This window comes from Pipistrellus kuhlii, unplaced genomic scaffold (genome assembly GCF_014108245.1).
Source record: "Pipistrellus kuhlii isolate mPipKuh1 unplaced genomic scaffold, mPipKuh1.p scaffold_m20_p_9, whole genome shotgun sequence".
NCBI lineage: Eukaryota > Metazoa > Chordata > Mammalia > Chiroptera > Vespertilionidae > Pipistrellus > Pipistrellus kuhlii.
Genome location: NW_023425595.1, coordinates 21,033,403 through 21,056,055, shown reverse-complemented (window position 1 = coordinate 21,056,055; position 22,653 = coordinate 21,033,403). Strand labels below are relative to the sequence as shown.

The window sequence follows — 22,653 nt, the reverse complement described above, 5'->3', positions numbered from 1 at the left end:
CGCCAGCATCTCCCACACGCCCCATGCTGCAGCCACACTGAGCGGCTTTGTCGATCTGTGTTCTCACCCTGGACATTCCCCGCCCGGGACCTCGGGTTGTGCTGCTCACTCTGTGCCTCACCCGATTCTCATCTTCTCATGTCCTTCCTGTCCGTCATCAATGCCACCTCCTCCAAGAAGCCCCCTCTGATTCTCTAGCAGGAGGGGAGCCTCCTGAGTCATTCTGTGTTAAGAGCTCCCAGTGGGCTTCTCTGCCTGGAAGATGGGGTCCTCTGGGGCCTGGCCTTTCTTTACCACCAGCTGCTTTCAAGATTCCCATCCTTCAGTTACGCCCGCTCCTTCTTGTTGCTAAGATGCCATTCTCCATCTTGCCTCCAGGTCTGAGCGCGTGGCATTTTCCACTTGCAAGGAGCACCCCTCTTCAGTGCTCCATCATTTCCACTCTTTAAGGTTCCCCTCTAGCCTCACCCCCCCACCCCACGTCCTCTGGGATGACTCCCCAGTGCTCCTCACTTCTTCACTCCCCTTCTTTCCACCCACACACAAGGTCCTACAGCGTTCACTGTGTTTGGATCCACTAAGAATGCTCTTTGTATGCCAAAACCGGTTTGGCTCAATGGATAGAGCGTTGGCTTGGGGACTGAAAGGTCCAGGGTTCGATTCCGGTCAAGGGCATATACCTTGGTTGCGGGCATATCCCCAGTAGGGGGTGTGCAAGAGGCAGCTGATCGATGACTCTCTCTCATTGATGTTTCTAACTCTCTATCTCTCTCCTTCCTCTCTGTACAAAATCAATAAAATATATTTAAAAAAAAAAAAAAGAATGCTCTTTGTAAAAACGAGGATCATAATACTTTCTAGCGTTGTTGTGAGACTCAAAAAAAGAATAAAAACATGTGTGAACGCGCTGTGGGGTGGGTGTGTAGGCTGTGTTCCTTTCTCTGGGCAAGATCAACAACCATCTACTGAACAAGAAGTGCTGAGAGGACACAAGTCCCCTTCAAGGGGAGGTGATGGCCGTGGGAACTCAGGGCGGGATCGGGGGTGGGATCGTCCATGAAGGCTTTCTAGAGGCATCAGTGGGGAGATAATGTGCAAAAAGGCCCTGGAGGAGAAAAACATGGGGTAGGGGGTGTTGGATAGTCCCTGCAGGGGCTGGGGGACGTAAGGTTAGAAAAGGGGCCTGGGGCTAGCCCAACTCGGGTAATGCAGCCATGCCAAGCTCTGCAGAGTTTGGAGCAGAGGGTCACAAGGTGATGGAGGCCTACTTGGAGAGCCATTGGGTCCATACAGGGAGCAGGGGGCTGGTGTGTGTGTGTGTGTGTGTGTGTGTATGTGTGTGTGTGTGTGTATGTGAGGCACATCGGTTCCCCATCCCCCTGGCTTCTCCCAGGAGAGACTCTCCTCAAACACCCGTGGTCCCTCGCCCATCCTGCCCACAGAGGTGGGCAAGTAGCCAGATGGGTGTGCTTGACTGAGGAATGGACTTTTGGGTCCCAGCCTCCTCCTTTCTCCTCCTCTTGGGCCCTCCTGCCAGGAAAGAATTATAGGGATGCCCCATGGGGTGGGTAGAAAGTTTAAATCTGGGAGTATTAGCAAGCTCACTATTGCTACATACTTAAGCCTCATTTTAAACCTCATCTTCACCAACAAAAATAAAGAGGATGCTGTGATCTTCTAGGACTTAGCTCTTAACTGATTGAGCATCCAGGCAGGTAAAACAGGGGTAGCATTTACTGGGTCCCTCGAAGTCCAATAGGAGGCAGCTGCAGGCTGCCGCACACGTCTAGAGAGGAGGTGATTAGACTATCCTAAGCTACAGCTGCAGACAGGGGTGGAAAGATGTCAGAGGGGCACGACCAAGGTGTGGTGATGTCGGGCAGGAGGAAGGTGGAAAAGTAGCAGCCAGAGGGCGGGCTTTCTAGAGCTTTCAAAGCACAGGGCTAGCCCTAGCCGGCTTGGCTCAGTGGACAGAGCATCGGCTACTGGACCAAAGAGTCCTGGATTCGATTCTGGTCACGGACACCTATCTCCTCGGTTGCAGGCTCCTCCCCGGCCTATGCCCTGGTCAGGGCGCATGCAGGAGGCAACCAATCGGTATGTTTCTCTCACATGGATATTTCTCTCTGTCTTTCCTTCTCTCTTTCACTCTCTCTAAAAATCAATGGAAAAATATCCTAGGGCGAGAATTAAAAAAAAAAAAAAAAAGCACAGGGCTGAGCACTGAAGACTCAGGAATGCCACTGGACACCAATCACCCGGATGAGCGCTTTGCACACATTTGTGATCCCTTTTACCCTTGCACAACATCCCCACTTTCCAGATGAGGAAACTGAGGCCCAGAGGGGAAGTAGTTTGCCTGAGACATGAGGAGAACGGATAACCCAATGGTGTTCATCTATCAGTGTTGAGTTCTGGGCACCCTAGTCCAGTGCCCTGCTAGTGAGGCGACTGATCGAGTGGAGGGGTCTGTCCACCAAGGGGCAGCGGGCTCAAGGGACTCACAAAGAACTCTGCCTGCAGCAGGAAGGGGTCCAGGGCCTTTTCGTGGAGTTCCTCGGCCTGAAGGACGCGGGAGGCACTGAGCAGGTACTCCCGGGCTGACTCCTCGCGCGGGGACATGAGGTAGCCGAAGCCCTCCTCGTTGCAGCCGGGCGTGCACATGTCCAGGGTCAGGGAGACGTTGGAGCCTCTCCTGGAAGGACCGGGCAAGGGGAGGTGAGTCCCAGGAGACAGGGAGGGGCATCAGCTTGGGGCTTGGAGTGGGAAGACGAGGGACAGAGAGACCGGGGGTGGGAACTGGGTGGGCTCCAAGGAGAGGAGAGGGGGTGCGACAAGGAGCGCAAGTCTCAGCCCCAGGCGCAGGCCTGCTCCCCACCTCCTGCTGGAGCAGCTAGCTGAGTGAGAAGTTGAGGGCCCCAGATCCAAAGGTTCCACTTGAGGCAACCTCAACACGGGCCTCCCCTGGACTCTCCTCTGTTAGTCTCGGAGGCAGCACCCAGCCCTGTGGCCCCCAGGGAACTCCCAGAGAGAGGGCACCTGCCTAGATCAGAGCAGCAGGACTCGACCCTTGTTGGCACAGTCCAGGGCCTGGCAGTCTGGGATGAGGTGGCCAATGGGTCAGGGACATCTCATCGAGGAGAGGCCGGGACCCTCGCTGTCAGGGAAAGAGGGGGTTCCGAGGGCAGCATGGCGGCCGCAAGGGTGTCTGCCCTGGACAGACTCTACTGTGTTCACTGTCCAAAGGCCCAGAACAGGAGGTGGGGGGCTCTTTATACAGAAAGGGAAACTGAGTCCCAGAGAGGGGACAAGCATTGGCAATAAGGAAACAACCTCGTGCAATAAGGGGGCAGCAGAGCTGAAACAAAAAGCTAGGTTTACTGACTCCTCAGCCAGTGCTCTGCCCATAACATCGTGTGTGTGTGTGTGTGTGTGTGTGTGTGTGTGTGTGTGTGTGTGAGAGAGAGAGAGAGAGAGAGAGAGACCTGGCTTACCCCGCTAGTCTCAAAAAGTGGGATCTGGGGGACACAGGGACACCCGCTATAAAAGTATGGTTCTGTGGTCAAGTGGCTTTGAGGAATGCCACATGCTACCCCCTTGCTGACTTACAATGAACAGGAGCACGTTAAAGGACCTGACAAAACCCGCAGTAAAGAAATGTCCTGGCGCACAGGAATGCACAGTGAGCGTGCTCATGTATGCATGCACCTGTGTATGCCCATGTGCTTGTGTGCAGTAACAGTATTTCTTAGCACTCACCCTGGGGCCTTCTGATCAGACCTAAAGAGTGTGTGTTTACACTGGCTAAGCTATGAGGTCAGCTCGGACCTGGGCACTGGGCGTTAAGAGTCAGGCATCTGACGGGGAGCCGAGTGCTCCAGGGCCCAGAGAGCCCACCCCCCCCTCCACGCCTCCCACCTCTCCTGCAGACCCATGGACTTGACGGTCAGTGAGGCGGGGTCGGCCTCAGGCTTGATGTCCATCGTGCAGTCAAACACGGGTGTCTCGGGGACGGGGTCCAGGTCCAGGAAGTCATCTTCGACCTTATCTTCCATCCACTCCGAGTAGGTGAAGGAGGGCTGGCGGCTTACCGACTGGCGCCTGTCCTCGGGGGGCAGTGGTGTGGGCGGCTCTGGGGGAGCCCTCAGGAGGTGCCACACCTGGTTGGAGGGATAGAGCATCATGAACTTGGGACCATGCTGCTGCCCCCTCGCTGGTGGAAGTAAGCCCCTCGCCCCTCAGTATGTCTAGAGCGGCCCTGCTTTCCTGGGAGCTGTATGCATGACACTGCCCCTCACAGCGATGGAGGCTCCACCCCCCCACCTTGACCCCCTGATCCTTTTCTTCCTCGACCTCTTGATTTCTTGTGGATTGAGGGCTTCTGGGTGGACTGTGGGGGTTCCTACTTGTCTTCTCCCTGCCTTGGCCCCGTTCCCCTGCCTAGAAAAACTGTAGATCAATTCTGAAGGTGCTCTCAGCCTGTACAGGCCACACGGATGGAGAGGGACAAACAGCCCATCCCTTAGACCTACCCAGAAGGTCTAATGGGGGCTGGTGGGGATCAGACCTCGGGGTCAGGAGGCACCTTACCAGGCTGGTAACGAGGAGCACAGACAGAGAGACCAGCAGCAGACTGGGGACTTCCCACGTCCCAACGCCCAGCCAGGCCTGGGGAACAGACAGACAGGTCAAGGTGATTGGTAGGGAGGAGGCAGAGTTCTCACCTGTTTCAACAGGGACAGAACCAAGGCTCTGAAAACCTCAGGTCAGATCGGGGTGGGAGCAGGGAGAAGAGCTCCAGGGGGTAGGGCTGCCTTTGGAACTCGGAGAAGGTTCACATATAGGAAGGCTCCCACCCGCTCTCCCTGTCCCGGAGGTCCCAGATACTTACCCTGGGTCCCAGCTGTTCCAGGAGGGTGGCATTCTGCAACCAGGTGGGGCCATAGCCGCTGAGCCAGAACATCCCGCAGGCAAGCTGGACAAGTGGGCGGAGTTAGACCTGAGCTCTGTGCACCCCTTCCCACTCCACCTGGCCCCGAGGTCCAGACTGCACAGCTGAGGGCAGGGCCCAGGCGCTGTGTGCCAAAGGCCTGAGGACTCTCTCTGGAGAAGAGCTGACTAAAGGAGCCAGGGGATAGCCCTTCCCAGCCATCCACCCTCCCACCGAGACAGGAAGTCCTCAGAGAGACCTTGCAGAGCCAGAGGCTTGGAAGGAGGCTGTTCTCGCTCCTGGGGTGAGGGAGGGCAGGGTGTGAGGGGTTGGCTATGGAGGGGGTAGCTCAGAACTCCAGCCCAAGGGCTGGGAGTCACTGAGGGGCACCAAGAAGGACCCTCACCTCTCCGCATCCCCAGGCGGCCAGCTGGGGAGGAGGTGGAGGGCTGTCCCTCAAGCCGCACTCTCTCCAACCCTTCCGGAGGGCCTGTGATGTCCTTACCAGGAACTGGGAGGCAGCCAACAGGCACAGGCTGCTCTTGACCGTGAGGGAGTGGCTCCAGGTGCCCGGAGGTGGCGGCTTCTGAGCTGGCTCAGAGGGTGATGAAGGAGGGGGTGGCGGTGGCATTTCTCTCCGTGGGTCCGTGAGCTCTTCGGCCTGGTCCGGGGCCTCCATCACTACCGGCTGGGGGAGACCTGCGGAAGGCGGACAGCCGGCCGCTGACTCGGGGCCCGCGGGCCCACGGCGGCCGCTCCTACCGGGGCTGCCGTGCCTTCCTCTCGATCCGGGATCCGTCAGTGTGGCTCCACTTCCAGCAGTCACCCTCGATTAGCAAAGCAATATTCACCTACCTTCGTCAGAAACAGCTAAGTGTGGGTGGACAAATTATTTCTCTTTTATTTCTCCAGTAACAGAGTTAAAATGGCAGGAGGTTTTTTTTTTCAGGGAGTTAACATCCTTGTGTTTATGCAGCTTCATTCTTTTCCATTTCTTAAGGAAACAAAAAACAACCACCTCAAACTCAATTAGAGGGAGAGAGAGAGGAGAGAAAAGACAGCACAACCAGGTTGTGCACGTGAATAATCCACCCACGCCTGCCTTCCGGATTTTTCACTTTTGTGCCCTCGGCTCTGACTGGGCTTGGGGCTGGAGTCTGGACACGTGACAAGATCCTAGCCACAGCCCTCCCCCAACCTTGAGACCCCATCCCTCCCAACCTTCCAACTGAGGATGAGTGTGGGTGGGCAGGGTGGTGTGGAGGAAAATCTGGGTGTAGTAAAACTGATTATCAAATGTCTGGAATTCAGTTCTTTTTTAAAAAAAATATATATATATTTTATTAATTTTTTACAGAGAGGAAGGGAGAGGGATAGAGACCTAGAAACATCAATGAGAGAGAAACATTGGTCAGCTGCCGCCTACACACCCCCTACTGGGGATGTGCCTGCAACCAATGTACATGCCCTTGATTGGAATCGAACTTGGGACCCTTCAATCCGCAGACCGACACTCTATCCACTGAGCCAAACTGGTTTCGGCTGGAATTCAGTTCTGGGTCTGTCCCTAGTTGTGTGACCTTGGGAGGGTCACCCTCTCTCTGGGCCTCAGTTTCCACACCTGGAAAATGAGAGTTGGGCTCAGCCCTTGGATTTCTAACTGAGCTTTATGGAGCCCTAGTATTACCGAGTCCCTCAGCCTGTGGAAGCTCTGCTTGTCCCCGTTCCACACACTGGGTTTCCTTTAAGATCATTTCAAAGCAGGGTTCCACCACTGAGACAGTCTGAACACTTCCGGTTTAGATCTGGGGCCCTGACTGCAGTGTAGGGATTCCAGCAGCAGCAGCAGCCACTTGCCAAGTCCCGGATGTGGACGACCCCCTCCAAACCCACATGTCCCAGGCTACGGCCAAGAAGAGAGGGACCAGCAACAGGACTTTGTAACGCTTGACAGTGAGGTTAGAACTGTCTACCCACTGCTGTGTATACGGGACAGCAGACTCCTTTTCTGGTTGGGCGACAATGGAACACCCACAGCAAGACCATGTGAGGCGGGCGTAGTTGTCTGTCCCATGGCCTGGACCAACAGTGCCCGCAGAGCGCAGGTCCTGGGAACAGCTGCATTTCCATCACAGGCTCCTCCTTTCCAGATGCTGACCCTGGATGGCTCCCTTCCTGCTGTGCTCCAGCCACACTCCATGCGTTTCCTCAGGGGAGCCCACCCTCTGCACTCTGCACAGGCTATTCCCTCTGCCTGGAACACCCCCTACCCCCTGACATCCCCCCACGTTGCCAAGTTACCTCCTATTCCTCTAGTAGAACTCAGTCAGTGTCCCCAGATGTAGGTCCTGCCCCATCATGTGCACCGGGCACCCTAAGCCTCTCCTTCATCCGCCAGCAGCAATACCCCTGGAATGTGAGGCTTTACCTCTGCTAATTTACTTGCTTCACAGTACTCGTATGAAGTGGGTACTACCATTATCCTCATTTTACAGAAGACCAAGATGAGGCTAGCTAATAAATGGCTGAGGTGGGTTTGAACTGAGGCAGCTGGACAGGCTCTGGGGTATATTACACTCACTACAGTTGGTAAAATTATTTGTTGAGCCAGCCAGTGTGGCTCAGTGGCTGTGCATCGACCCATGAACCAGGAGGTCCTGGTATGATTCCCAGTCAGGGCACATGCCCAGGTTGCATGCTCGATCACCAGTGCTGGGTGATTCTCATCGTTGATGTTTCTATCCCCCTCTTCTTCTCCCTTCCTTCCTCTCTCTGAAATCAATTAAAAAATATATCTAAGAACACTTATTTGTTGAATATCATCTCCCTCATTGTAAGTTCCATAAGGGCAGGAGTGGTATCAGTTTTGTTCATCACGATTGTCCACGGCATTTGACGCAAGTCCCGGCATGTAATCCTGCCATAAATACTTAGTGAATGATGATGCGTAAGTGATCATCTTTGGCTCAGTTTTCTTAATGATAAATGGGGACCATCATATGTACTCTGAAAAGGTGTTATGAAGACTATAGATAAAACATGCAGCCTGGTATTTTATCTGGAAGCATTTAGAAGGTGGGCTTGATACACATCAGATGATAGTAATGATTACCCAGGTCTCCCAGTCTCCTGGGTAAAACAGACCCGTGGATTCATGTTTACAATACAGTGCCTTCAGTGACCAATCTGAGTGCTGCTGGAGTCCCCGGGGGCTGGAGAGGGCCTCCACCTTTTTTTTTTTTTTTTTTTAATATGTTTTATTGACTTTTTACAGAGAGGAAGAGAGAGGGATAGATAGCTAGAAACATCGATGAGAGAGAATCATCGACCAGCTGCCTCCTGCACACCCCCTACTGGGGATGTGCCCGCAACCAAGGTACATGCCCTTGACCGGAATCGAACTCGAGACCTTTTCAGTCCACAGGCCAACACTCCATCCACTGAGCCAAACCGGTTTCGGCGAGGGCCTCCACCTTTGCCCACGAAGACCACAGTTAGGAATTACAGGAGCGCACAGCTCAGATCCTGGCCGGCAAGGGGGAAGGAAAAACTCAACTACTGCGAAGAGATGGATCACGCTGGAAACCGAGAGTTTCCACTATAGATACGCAGAGGTTTTATTACTCAAGTGGCAAGGTCTCCACCCACACCCTCTGAAAAAGGGATGCTGCCAAATATGGAAGGCTGGGTGGGGGGGGGGGCACACAAGCTGGGACTTTGGACCATCCCTCCTCCTCCCTGGGCCTCAGGTGCCTTATCTGTAGAAAGAGGGGCTTGAACTCCAACTCCATGCTTCTCGGATGTTCCTGCCACCCTGCTAGGACAGGGGGCTGGGTCCTGGGAGAACACAAGCTCACACCATCATGAACGTGGCTGCTCTGCTTTAAAATTCATGGGTGCTCTTTGTTTTACGCTCTGGTATATACGCACTTGTTTTAATATTAAAATAATGTGTCTCGCCCCCCCCCCCCCCCCCCCCCAAAAGCTTGGAATCAAATGTATGCTTCAGGAGAATGTGCTACATTCATCCTGTGGCTTTGCCCTCAGGAGTACATGCACCCCAGTCTGAGAAGCACGGAACTCGCCTGCAATAAAACATTATGTCAATGTTATAAATGATTCTATAGATGAATATCTAATAACATGGAAAGAAATTTCAATGCTATGGAGAAAGGCAAGGTTGCAAAACAGTATGACCCCCGTGGCCTAAAAATTAAGAAGGTGTAAATGTGCATATACAAAGGTGGAGTATACCAGATGTAAGGCAAGAGGCTGACGTGAGATGCCTGCAGAGCCTGCTGCACCGTTGATGCCTGGCCCACAGTAAGCGCTCCATAACGCACACAGTTAGTGGGAAGCACAGAAGGCAGGTGTTCACGACAGCTCTTTGGAAGAGGGTGAAATAATAGGTGACTTTTTCATTGTTTATATATTCTAGATTTTCTTTAAGAAATAAATGTGTATGAGAATATACATATGTATGTATATATATGCACATATATTTATTTTTAGTGAGAAAAAAATATTTCAAAAAAGACTTCACAGTTCTGAGATTAGATACCATGAGACTTAGTTAATATGCCCTTTTTTAGGTCCCTGACTCCCACTGGTCACATCTAAATGGATAGAAACACAGCCCTAGCTGGTTTGCCTCAGTGGATAGAGTGTCAGCCTACAGACTGAAGGGTCCCAGGTTCGATTCCAGTCAAGGGCACATTTCCAGGTTGAGGACTCAATCCCCACAGTATGGGGAGTGCAGGAGGCAGCTGATCAATGATTCTCCCTCATCATTGATATTTCTATCTCTCTATCCCTTTCCCTTCCTCTCTGAAATCAATAAAAATATATTAAAAAATAAATAAACAAATGGATGGAAACACAGACCAAAGAGATGGTTACCAGAAGGGAGGGAGTTGGGTGAAAAGAGGAAGGGGAATATAATCAATAATCCTATATAATAAAAGCCTAATATGCTAAGTGTCTGGTTGTCTGTTCAACCAATTGAAGTGTAATATGCTAATGATATGCTAAGGCTGCTCAACAGCTTGCTATGACATGCACTGACCTCCAGGGGGCAGACGCTCCAACCAGTAGGTTAGCTTGCTGCTGAGGTTCGGCTGATTAGGACTGAGTGAGACAGGCCCTGGAACCCTCCCATGGTCCCTCTCCAGCTGGCCAACCTCCCACATCTCTCCCTGGCCTCGATTGTGCACCTGTGAGGTCCCTTTCTCACAATCCAGGGGCCCTTGGGGGGGTGTCAGAGAGCTGGTTCTGGTCAGATCCAGTAGGCCAAGCCAAGGGACCCCACTGGTGCATGAATTTGTGCACCAGGCCTCTAGTATTGTGATAAGTGTGTACAGTGACAGATAATTACTAGATTAAGTAGAGAGATCACATTGTAAGGTATAAAAAATGTTGAATCACTATATTATGCAACTGAAACTAATATAACTAATAAAGTTGTATATCAACTATACTTAAATTTTTAAAAATCTCAAACAAACAAACAAACAAACAAATGCCCTTGTTAGGACATAGGAGATCATGCATGGCTGTCTGAGACGCAGCCAGCTGTAGAACAGCCACTTAGAAGACAGGCCCCTGATGATGTATGATCATTGCTTCTGCGTATGAAAGATGGCAGGTTAACTAACTTGCAGGAAAGAAAACTGCAGGCTGATGGGGCCCTGCACGCACATTTCAGAGACAAAGTTGGAGGCTATTTCTTCTTCTTCTTCTTTTTTAATCCAGAGGGTGCCTGGCAGTCCTGGGAGCCAAATGAATCCGACTGGCGGGTGCTCACTGAGCACCTGGCAGATGCCCACCTTTGAGAGCAGGGTTTTGTGAAAAGCCTTTCTGGGCAGAATGCTAACATTTCTTTACTTAGGAAGGTTCACTGTCAAACACACTACATTCTGTGTACAGTTTTGGAGGGCCTTCACGGACCTCAAGTTAAGAACCCCTGACCTCAGCAGTGGGGAGCAGGGGTCTCTGACGGGAAATCATGGAAGTGGGGAGGGGGCGCACGGGGCTGGTTTCAGTCTCTGCTCATTCATGTGTGAGTCCAACACGCACTTATTGGGCACCGATGCTATACTTGGCCAAGAACGGGGAGAGGCTCAAACAGTCCCTGCCTGCACGGACCACTGTGGTCCTGGGCCCATGTGTCCTGCTGGCCTCGGGTCCCAGAGATGACGTCAGTGCTTCTCCTTGCCCTGCTCACTACCCAGTTTGGGGAATGACAACGCCATCGCTGGGCAGGCTCCATGCAGTTCCCAAAGCGCCTCTGCACGCGCAATTGCGTTTGCTGCTCACGGCAGCCCTGTGAGGCAGATATTCTCACTGTCAGCCCCATTTTGTTGGTGAGAGGCGGCTGCTTCTGTCAAGGGCTGGCTTTTCAATAGTTCACAGCGAGGTAGCTGCTTTGCCACGCATGTAGCTCTGACTCAGAGGCAGCTTGCTGACAGTGATTTAAGATCGCGCCAGCTCCTCACGCGCCTGCACGGGGTGCAGGGGATTTTCCAGGCGTGGGAATCGATGCTCGGTGAGGTGAAGTGGCTGCTCAAGTCAGTGCAGACCTGAATTCGAACCCAGGGCTTCCTGACACCAAGTGATCTTTCCGTGTTGCCTTCCCTTTCCTTAGGAAAGGGCCATTGCAGCAAAGGCTGGGAGCTGGGGAGAGGCGGGGAGGGAGAGAGGGATGGAGTCGTTGTATTTGGGGGAACCCCGAACCAGCTTTTGCACCTGTTCCCCAGCTCTTGGCTCCTCAAAGGCCATCAGGTATGGAGGGAAGAGCTCCTGGCAGACAGGGGCTCCAGGTCCCAGGCAAAAGCTCTAGGGTGCCTGGGTAAAGTCTGCAGGCAATCGGCCTTCAGATTGACCTGGGACATGTGGGAGTACTATGATCTCCTCCGTCACCCAGCACCTGAGTCCCTCCATTAAACTCGGCAGTTACTGAGTGCCCGGAGCTGGCACCGCCTGAGCTGGAACGCCCGTGGCTGCTGCTGTCGGTGACTCATCCTCGGCGCTGCCAGCTGCTAGCCCACTGGAACACCAGAACTGGAACGGAAGGCTGGCTCACCTGTCCCTGTTTACATGAGCAGGGAGGGCTGGTTTTGTCCCATTCAGCTTTCCCTCCCTTCCCGAACATGACAGGGTGACCTCCCCACCATGACCACATAGTCTCAGGGGCTTGGACTAACAGAACATCACGCTCAGTCCTGCCTGGGCTTCTAGAAACAATGACGGCAGAGCCTGACAGGCCCTGAGGGACATCTGTGCTAGTCTGCTAATTTTTAAAAAAATATACATTTTATTGATTTTTTTACAGAGAGGAAGAGAGAGGGATAGAGAGTTAGAAACATTGATGAGAGAGAAACATCCATCAGCTGCCTCTTGCACACCCCCTACTGGGGATGTGCCCGCAACCAAAGTACATGACCTTGACCGGAATCGAACCTGGGACCCTTCAGTCCGCAGGCCGACGCTCTATCCACTGAGCCAAACTGGTTTTGGCTACTCTGCTAATTTGTTTTCTTTTCTCTCTTTTTTTTTCTTTTTAAAATATATTTTATTGATTTTTTACAGAGAGGAAGGGAGAGAGATAGAGAGCTAGAAATGTCGATGAGAGAGAAACATCGACCAGCTGCCTCTTGCACACCCCCTACTGGGGATGTGCCAGCAACCATTGTACATGCCCTTGACAGGAATCGAACCTGGGACCTTTCAGTCCGCAGACCGACGCTCTACCACTGAGCCAAACTGGTTTCGGCTACTCTGCTAATTTCTTAGGTGGGAAAACGGAGGCCCACAGGTGGGACTTGGCTGCTCAAGGTCAACAGCCGACCAATGGGCAGAGCCATGATGGTGGCTGCTACCGTGACCATTATTAGCTAACACATAACGAGTGCTTACCACGTGCTGGGCGCTGCTCTCAGTGCTTTGCATATACTCACACACTTAGTCTTCACAAGGATCTTAGAGGGTGGGTGCTACCCTCACTCCCATTTTACAAATGACAAAACTGAGGCACAGGGAAGTCAAGAATGTGGCCGAAGTCAGCTACTAAATGGGTAAACTAAGACTAGAACTCTGATGGTCTGTCTCCAGAGCCCATGTTGATAACCAACATCGTACTAGATAACTAACTCAGGTTTTCTGCTCTCTACTCCACATCATCTGTTATTTTTAATTTTTATTTATTGATTTTAGAGATAGTGTGAGAGAGAGGGGAAGATAAAGAGGGAGGGAGAGAGAAAGAAAACTCTATTTTTTTGTTTCACTTATTTATGCATTCATTGATTGATTCTTGTATGTGCCCTGACTGGGAATTGAACCCAAAACCTTGGTATAGTGGGACGATGCTCTAACCAACTGAGCTACTGGGTCAGGACTAGGATCTGTCCTCTTAATTAGACTCCATGCTGTCTGTCCCAGGCTCGGCCTCCGCTGCTTCTTCCTCCTCCCTGTTGGGGGAAGTCAGCCGGAGAAGGAGCTCCAGTCCATTCCAGGACAGAAGGGACAGTCTATCTATCACACCCTGGCAGGCTGGGGCACAGAAAAACTAGATTGGGACCAAGATGACGGGAAGGTCTGGGAACCAAGTGTGTGGATGCTTAGTCTGGAAGGTCAGGAGGGTTGAATGCTCTTTGCAGATACATGAGAGGCTGCAATAGGGATGGAGCAGGTCAAGAGGCAAGAATGGGCCTGGTGTGCGGGTGCTCTCAGTAGGAAGATTTCCAAGTCCTAGGAACATCTCTAATACCTGACCCTCAAGGCTGCATTGCAGCTCTTCCTGGCCTCACACATATTGTAGCCTTGTTTCTATAGAGGTAGATTTTTATTTTATTTACTTTAAAAAATATTTTTGTTGATTTCATGAGATGAAGGGAGAGGGAGAGATAGAAACCTCAATGATGATAATCATTGGTCAGCTGCCTCCTGCACACCCCTTACTGGGAGTCCACAACTAGGAATGTGCCCTGACCTTGGATGGAACCATGAACTTCCCGGTCATGTGTTAATGCTCAATCACTGAGACACACCAGCTGGGCAGATTTTTTTTTAATTTTTTTTTTAAATCCTCACCCTAGGACATGTTTACTGATTTTTTTAGAGAGAGAGAGAGGGAGGAGGAAGAGGAGAGATATCAATGTGAGAGAGAAACATTGATCAGTTGACTCTAGTATGTGCCCTGACCTGGGATCAAACCTGCAACTTTTGGGGTACGGGACAACGCTCCAAGCAGCTGAGTCACTGGCCAAGGCACGGGGGTAACTTTTGCTAGTGGCTCACAGTAAAAGCTTTGGAGTCACACAGACTTAGGTTTGAGGCCTGCCTTTGCCATTTACTACCTATGTGACCTTGGGTAGTGACTTAGTCTCTCCTCTGGACCAGCGGTCACCAACCTTTGGACCCCACGACCACCAGTTGGTGACTGCTGCTCTGGACAATAGATATACAATTTGCCTCTTGGATTCTGAGCATACCATAAAGTAAAACCTGCAAAGAGCTTAACCTGGTGCCTGGCCTACGTGAATGCTCAATAATTTAGAAAGGAGGGGGAAAGTGGGGAAGGAAAAAGAGAGTTGAGGCAGAGGCAGCAGTAGGGCTTCCCTTTCATCTGCCAGGTGGGCCCCCAGGAGGACAATGCATCCCTGTCCCCACGTGGGTAGGGGCTTTGAGGATGAAGCTGTGGATAGAGCTCCTGTGGATACGGACTGGGGGTGGCAGAATTGGGGCAGCGTTGTCTCTGCCAGTTATTTAAAACCAGAATGCTAACAAGCTTTCAAAACAAAACACAACTCAAGTACTCTTTGGATGGGATGTAATAAAATGGTTCTATCTGAAACAGAACCAAAACAGCTTTGTTGCTGCACACAAAGGCCCAATTCTTTGTGCCTCTCTGGAGTGGAGGCCCAGAAGAACAAGGGTGGAAGGGTCAATGAAACTCTGAGGGTGCAGCATCCTCCTCCCCCAGCACTGAGACTAAAAGAACCCATAGAAAAGTCCTGGGGCAATGGGGTGCCAGAGGTCTCAAGTGCTCCAGACTTAGGCGCAAATGCATGGGAGGGCATCTTCCATCCTTCCATTTCACAGATGAGAAAACTGAGGTCCACAGAGTAAGAACCAGGATTGGCACATAGGTCTTCAGCCCTCTGGTTCAGTTCTCACTCACTAAGGCAACATGGGATCTGAAAGACTGAGGCCCGATGGCGGCAGAGGGTTAGGTCTGGTAAGTGCCCTCGGAGGTCTAGGAGAGTCTAGGTGACAGGAGGTGAGCAAGAGCGACCTGAGACTCTCAGGAGAGTAGTGCCAACAAACCCCAAACCTCCAGAGGCTGCCACCCTCAGATGGCCCTCTACCCACCCAAAGCCTAACAGTGTTGGCAAAGTGGCAGCTCAGCTCTGCCTCTAGAAATCTGGGTGTCCCTGGGCACCTCAATGACCCCCTGGACCTCACAGGCCTTCTAAACTGAGCGCAACACAGGGTCCTTAAGGGACCTTCCCGTACTGAAGACCCAGGGCTGCCTTAAAAAAGACCTTGAGCTTTAGTTTAATTCAATGACTTCCCCTTGTTCTTAGAATAAAGGCCAAATTCTGCCATGGCCAAGAATGAAGGCCCAGCATGCTTTGGTCTCTGCTTATGTCCCCAGACTCCACCCACCTGGTTTTCTCTGTGTCAGCTTTTTTTCAAATCCTCTCCTGGAATCAACCTAGTAGAATCAACCACATGCAGTTTCCTAACTGGTAGTTCTGCTTAAAAGAATTCTCACACAGTCCCCTAAGAGGGCATGGAAGCTGAGGTTCCCTTCCTTGCTGTCTGGGGTGGGGTTGGGGGAGTGGAGGCATCTGCAGGCCCGTTGTTTGGGGGAGCAGCTAGGCCAAGTGTCTAGGAACACACCGGGGAATGCTATGCAGCCCTTAGGAGCAAGGGATCAGAGTACCTTTGCCACCACGAAGGACCTCAGAAACACTGCTGAGTGAAAAGTATGAAGTCTAACAGAACACAGCATTGACAAAGTAAAACACATGCATGTATAACTTCTCAAGTTACAGAAAGGTCTAATTACCACGTTGAGCACCTGGGACTAATGTAATATTGCATGTTAACTGCAACTAAAAAACAAAAAAATCACTCAAAAAAGAAATAGAAAAAGAATATGAACACAAAATATTGCAGCAAAATATAACTGATATAGTTTTTTTTTTGTTTTTTTAAAAAATCTATTCCTTGGTTCATGAGGGTCCACATTGGGGAGAGGCAGGCCTGAGAGGCTAGGTGTGGTTGAGGGTCAACCCTGGTGTTAGGTGCCAGGATGACCTGGGTGGGCAGCTCAGGCTGGCAGAGGGTGACCCTGGGCTGGGTGGAGGACAGAAGCACAGTTTAAACAAGTGCTAGGCCCCAGACTGGGGGCTTTATGAGGACAGGGGCTGGTCATTATGAGGTTAAGTTGTTCCTTAAAATGCTTTAACAGCTGGTTAACAAAAACAGGAACCAGGACCCTTCTCATTCTTCAGGTCACAGGATGCCTTCCATGATCCCCCAACGTAGGGTTACATGACTGTTGCACGCTTCCATGGAGTCCTACCTCTTTGAGAGCGGGCATCCGGTCTGCCTTGCTCTTCACTGTATCACCAGTGCTTGGCACAGGGTAGGGCCCAGAATAGCTTCTCAATAAAAAGCTGTCAAATTGATAAAAGGGTCAGGCTGCCTTTTCAATTGGCCCTTGTTGGCTTCTGGCCAAAGAGCTGATCCGTGCTGTGGTGGTATGGTCATGAAACTATGACCTGTCCTCGCTGATGGCCAGCGGGAGTCGCTGCCAGATTAGGACAGCAAAGGTTTCCTGAATACAGGCCTCCTCCTCATTTCATAAAAGGCTGCCCATGATGGGCAGTGGCATCTTGCTGACACCTAGACCTTGTTCCCCTCAGAGAACATGATGATACAGAGCTGAAGGCTGGTGGAGGATAGATTTCAAGGTCCTGGGACTTAGGTAGGGAGTGGGTATCAGAGCCATTGGCCCAAAAGGCCAGCTGCTCCTATCAAACAGATAATGAATGGCTTACCCCAGTGGTCAGCAAACTGTGGCTAGCGAGCCACATGCGGCTCTTTAGCTCTTTGAGTGTGGCTCTTCCACAAAATACCAGGTGCGGGCACGCACATACAGTGCGATTGAAACTTCGTGGCCCATGCGCAGAAGTCAGTTTTCAGCCTGGGCGAGTCTATTTTGAAGAAGTGGCATTAGAACACTCAAGGGGCCAAAGAGCCGCATGTGGCTCATGAACCGTGGTTTGCCCACCACTGGCCTACCCAAACCTCAATGTCTACTCACAACCTTGCATACAGCTAGCTAATCATGACATCCTATAATCCCAGGGTGGCAGTGACATCATGGCTCCAGCCAGCAGCCAGCAACAGGAGGGCTTGGAAACACCCTGTTCCCAAGAGCAGTGTTGTCCTCAGGCCGGGCCCTCACTCCCTCTTCTCTGGCTGTGCCACTCCCCATGGATGAGCAGTCCCCAGGGCACAGGAGGTGTGCCCATCTCCCCTTTCCAGGCCATACTCTGGCTTCTGGGACTCCAAAGCTCTTTGCCCAAGGGGCTCAAAACCAGCTTGGGTGCAGGGCCATCCTTCTGAGAGTGGACTTGGTCTCCTGCTTCGGGATCTTTAGGTTTGAGGGGTGAACAAGGAACAGCTGTTGGGGCGGGGTGCAGATCACGCTTAGACACCAAGACTGACATGCCCACATGCATGCACACAGGGGCCCTTGCAGTGCAGAACTGAGCAGCGGGTGATGTACCACTTGGGGCCCCGTATGCAGTCTGACTTAGGTCCCTGCAAATGTTAGGAGCAGTTCTGCCCATGAGCCTGCGCACTGGAGACACAGAGCAATACTTGGTGATGTCATGCTATCACTAGTTTCTACTGTTGCCTATCTCCCCCCACTCCTCTGCCCCGTTTCCCTGAAGAAGCTGCTGGTCCAAAACTAGGCCCACATGGGTGCCGGGTGGGGAAGGAGCGGAGGCCCCAGCACCAGCCGGGTTGCCTGGTTTCCTGCGAATGTGAACACCTACGCACGGAAGAGGGGGGAGTGTGAGTTGGAATGTATAAATGTGTTTGGGTGACTGTGAGCAAATAAGTGAGCAAGCAAGGAGGAATCAAAAAGAAGGGTGACCATGTGAAAGAGTGTGTGCATGAGGGGAAAAGAAAAATAAATGTGTGCATGTACATGGAGTGGAGGAGGCATCCAGGTGCACACCCAGTGCCCGCTGCAGTGCCTAGGAGCAGTGGGGAACTGAGGGCCTGGGAACAGGCACAGAATGGGAGGGAAGGAGCATATCTGCTGTCTGTATGGGTGCATGAGAAGGGGCATGATTGTAGGAGAGAAAGAGATCTAAAGAGGGAAGGTGAGAGCAAGCAAGTCTGTCCATCTCTAAAAGCATGTCTAGTGGAAGGGGACACATGATGGAGCCATGGAGCTAAGACAGCCCGAGTGTGCGAGAGGAAGATTGGCAGGGGTGTGAGCTTGAGGGTGGGGGTGTGCTTCCACAGGGCTCTGTGAGACAGAGAGACAGGGTACGTGCATGGGTGACTGTGTGTGGTTGTGTGCACGTGAGTAGGTAAGCATGCGGCTGTGACAAGTGAGAACACATGTGAGTGTGTGAGCACATGCGTGGAGTGCCCCAGGGCTGTGAGCAAGCATGCCTGTCCCTGGGGCATTGATGGGCTGGCTGCCTGAGGTGTTGGCGATACCTAAGGATCTTTTCACCCAAAAATGTCAAGCAGGGAGGACTGTAGGACCTGCTCGGCTCCGGTCTAGGTGACTGTGGCTGGGACTGTTGGCTATGGTGCCCCAGCCTGGCAGTGCAGTGCGTGTACGAATAAGTGAGTCATCAGGCATGGCTGGCCCCCACTCTGCCTCGCTTCTGGTCTTGCCCAGCAGGGAAGACAGCTAGGAGAGGGAGAGATTACTTGAGGACTGCGTTTTTACACTATCGTTATGCAATTGCTTGCAGTGCCCATGGGCTCATTCTAAAGGGCCAGCGCCCCAATTTTCTCGGTCCTTAGCCTGCCATCTCCCTTTATGTCCAAGTTGCAATTCAGGTTAGTGCCGTGTTTGCCAAACTCATTAGTCAACAGAGCTAAATATCAACAGTACAGCGATTGAAATTTCTCTTGAAAGCCAAATTTTTTAAACTCAAACTTCTTCTAACGCCACTTCTTCAAAATAGACTTGCCCAGGCCGTGGTATTTTGTGGAAGAGCCACACTCAAGGGGCCAAAGAGCCGCATGTGGCTCGCGAGCCAGTTTGCCGACCACGGGGTTAGTGGTTTCAGCTGATGAACGTTTGTGGAAATCTACTCCCTACCAAGTTCCAGAACCAACCGCCAGTCCTTTTCCCACCCCTGGCCTTCATTTCCCCATAGTACTTACCTACCATGCTATATATTTTACTTATTTTATTTGTCTGTCTTTCCCTTAATAACAAATGCCTGTGTAGCACGTGCTGTGTACCAAACACTGTTCTAATTCCTCTGTTACTTCACTTAATCCTCAAACAACTCCACCTGGCAGTGAGTATTATTCTTGCCATTTGGTAAATGGGACGCACAGGGTAAGCAGCTTGCCTGTGATCACCCTGTGGTAAGTGGTGGGGCCACACCTCGTCAAGGGTCCCTGCTGTTAACCAGGACACAATACTGTTCTGCGGGGCTGGACTTTTTCTCAGTTCGGTGCACGGTTTAATCTTCGGAGCTTATGAAAGAGCTCAGCACATGCAGATGCTCAATGACTAGCTAGTGAAGGAATGAAGAAGTGAGCGGATGAATGTTAGACATGGAAGATGACACAGAGAGGTACTTGCCTTCAAGGAGTTCATGGTCCCATTGAGGAAACAGGCAAAAGTTACTTCCATATCATATCAAGATGGCTCTGTGGGGTCTAGAGGAGCACATGCCTGGCCTCTGGACGGCAGGGTTTTCCAGGGGAAGGGGCAGAGAAGGGGATATGCACAGTGACATCAATCATCTCCTCCAAAATTCTGCCTGGGGACAGACACCCCTTAGCTCTTCCTACCTCAACCTATAGGATTCCAGAAGATGGTGGTGGCTCTATGGTGACAATGGAAGCACAATAGGGTAGTGGCCAGGAGCGTGAGCTCTGAACAAATGGCCTGGAGTGAATTCTCACTTTACCAAACACTCGCTAGGTGACCTGGACAGATTCCCTAACCTGCCTGGGACTTGGTCCTCTTATCTATAGGATGGGGATAGCAAATGATGCAGACTCCCTAGGTTAGTGGAGGGGATTACATGACATATACATGTAAAAGCATTTGGAACATTGCACAAAGCACAAGAAAGATAATGTGCCAGCTCCAATGGAGATTATCAACTTCCATTCTACCTTGGTTGCTGGCCGTCAGGGAGGAATGGGAGAGAAGGGTGGAATTAAACATGCTTATTACTGTGGCTTTCCTGCTGTGGCTTCATCCTATTTTCCAGAAGCAACTCAAAGCAGAGCAGAGACTATGGCTGCTTTTTTTCACCACTATTACCCATAGCACCTAGTACAGTACCTGACAAACAGTAGTTGTTCAATAAATGTTTGTTGAATAAGTGCATGTGTGGTTTTACTTATTTAACTTTTGTGAAGATAAATAACCATTTTGTTGTTGTTTCCATTTACAAATTAGGTACTAGAAGTCCAGCAAGGTTAAGTGACTTGGCTGTTAACACACAGCCTGTAAACAAAACAGCCAGACTCAAAGGCCAAAACCCATGCTCTTTGCTCCCCCGCATGCTACTCTCTGGACAAATATGCATCATGTCCTATTTTCCAAAATGGATTTTTTTTTCCTAGCCAGTAGGGCCGTCCCTGGTTGTAGAATCATCTCCGAATTCTATGACTCACATCTGAATCACGGAACTGTTCAGTAGTTGAAAGGGACTTTTGATGTCATCGTGACCTCCTACCCATTGTGGAAATTTCCTCTCCAATGTCTGTCCAGAAAATACTTGAATGCCTCCAGTGACGAAACACTCATTTTCTACCTCTTCAATTAACAAGTTCTATAACTGGACCACTTTTAGAGTCAGAAAGAAGATTCTGCATCTCGTGGGCCAACAGGCCTCCTTTTAGTTTCTATGTACTAGGCTTATGCCATCTTCCTTAGAGGCACACAGAATGAATCAGCTGCCCCCTTCACAAGACAGTCTTTCAGAGAGTCACAGACAGCTCTCACATCCCTCTGGGGAATTCTCTCCTTCACGTTAGTTGTTTCTAGTCCCCACAACTGTGGAGTGGCTCCTGTCCTAGACCTAGGCCATCTCATCAGGCAGTCCAACGTGTTTTGATCAAGGGTACCGCCTACTGGATAAAGTGTGAATTGCACCATGGGTTCTGCTCACCTGAGGACCTTCAGCAGTAGCTGGGATGCTGGCTCATGGTGTGAATGAAATAACTGATTATTTTATTTTTCTTTAAACCCTCACCCAAGGATATATTTTTAATTTTTAGAGAGAGATGGAGAGAGAAACCTTGATATGAGAGAAACATCGATTGGTTGTTTTCTGTATGCACCCTGATGGGGGATGGAATCAGTAACCTATGTAGGTGCTCTGACCAGGAATCGAACCTGCAACCTTTTGGTGTACAGGACGACACTCCAAGCAACAGAGCCACTGGTTGGAGCAAAATAACTGCTTATATTAAAGAGTCATTGCTTTAAAGGCATACCTAGTTATCTTAAATATCCATCTTAAAGAGTGTCACTGAAGTTTCCACTCTCAGGTGCCTTGTCAATCAAGAAATTTCTGACAAGCTACAGGTTTGGGTTTTCAATATTAGAATTCAAATGGCTGTTATTTTTTTAAAAAATATATTTTTATTGATTTCAGAGAGAAGAAGGGAGAGGGAGAGAGAGAAACATCAATGATGAGAATCATCGGCTGCCTCCTGCATGCCCCCTCCTGGGGATCGAGCCTGCAACCCAGGCATGTGCCCTTGACTGGAATCAAACCCAGAACCCTTCAGCTTACAGGCCAACACTCTATCTACTGAGCCAAACCAGCTAATGCTGTTTTTTGTTGTTGATTTGTTTTTTTAAACAAAAAGGTGTGGAAGGAAAGAAATTAAAATGGTAATTTTTCTTTTATTTCTCCCCCTTGCTTTATTTTCTAATATTTCTACAATGGATATTTGTTATAAGAAGAAAACAAAAACAAAAAGTTTCTAAAAAGAAAAACAACATGAAAATCTTTCCCCACCTTCCTTCCCTTTATTCCTTTCTAGGCTGCTTTTCACGACTTGGGCATTGGGTCTTGGACATCTGCCTCCAGGGGCAGGAGCACCTTGGTAATATTTCTGTGGGGCGGTGGTTCAGACAGCCAGGCTCCCCCTACTGTCCACAAGTGTGGTCAACCACACAAGCAGCATAATTTGACATTCACAACCAGGCTTCTCAACAGGGCTGTTCAGGTAGTTTCTCCACATTGTCCACCCCACCTTGGGTTCATGCCACAGTCAAGCTGTGTTTCCCTATCTTACCTCTTGAAATCTGCACAGCACACTACAGGTCAGTGGTCATGTACTGGCCAGCCCCGGACGCCCCAGTTCTCCACCCTCCCAGCACACCCTCAGCCACCCGCTCTTCCCTCCATGGGAGCCAGAGCAGCTCCAAACGATGCAAGACATCAGGGATTAGAAAAACAAATCCCCAC

At 50.8% G+C, this 22,653-nt stretch overlaps 1 protein-coding gene across 2 annotated transcripts in view; it reads right to left on the bottom strand.

Annotated features, from left to right (window-relative positions):
* Positions 1-22,653, bottom strand: part of PTPN5 (protein tyrosine phosphatase non-receptor type 5) — a 47,845-nt gene that overhangs the window by 8,630 nt on the left and 16,562 nt on the right. The window contains exons 2-7 of one of the 2 annotated variants that reach the window (XM_036427145.2): positions 5,786-5,924; positions 5,436-5,629; positions 4,892-4,975; positions 4,591-4,668; positions 3,919-4,160; positions 2,506-2,695 (exon numbers count right to left, since the gene is read on the bottom strand). In XM_036427145.2, the coding sequence (XP_036283038.1) occupies positions 2,506-2,695; positions 3,919-4,160; positions 4,591-4,668; positions 4,892-4,975; positions 5,436-5,609 (768 nt within the window). In that variant the 5' untranslated portion in view covers positions 5,610-5,629; positions 5,786-5,924. The remainder of the gene's footprint in view (positions 1-2,505; positions 2,696-3,918; positions 4,161-4,590; positions 4,669-4,891; positions 4,976-5,435; positions 5,630-5,785; positions 5,925-22,653) is intronic. The other variant, XM_036427144.2, reaches the window with a different exon arrangement.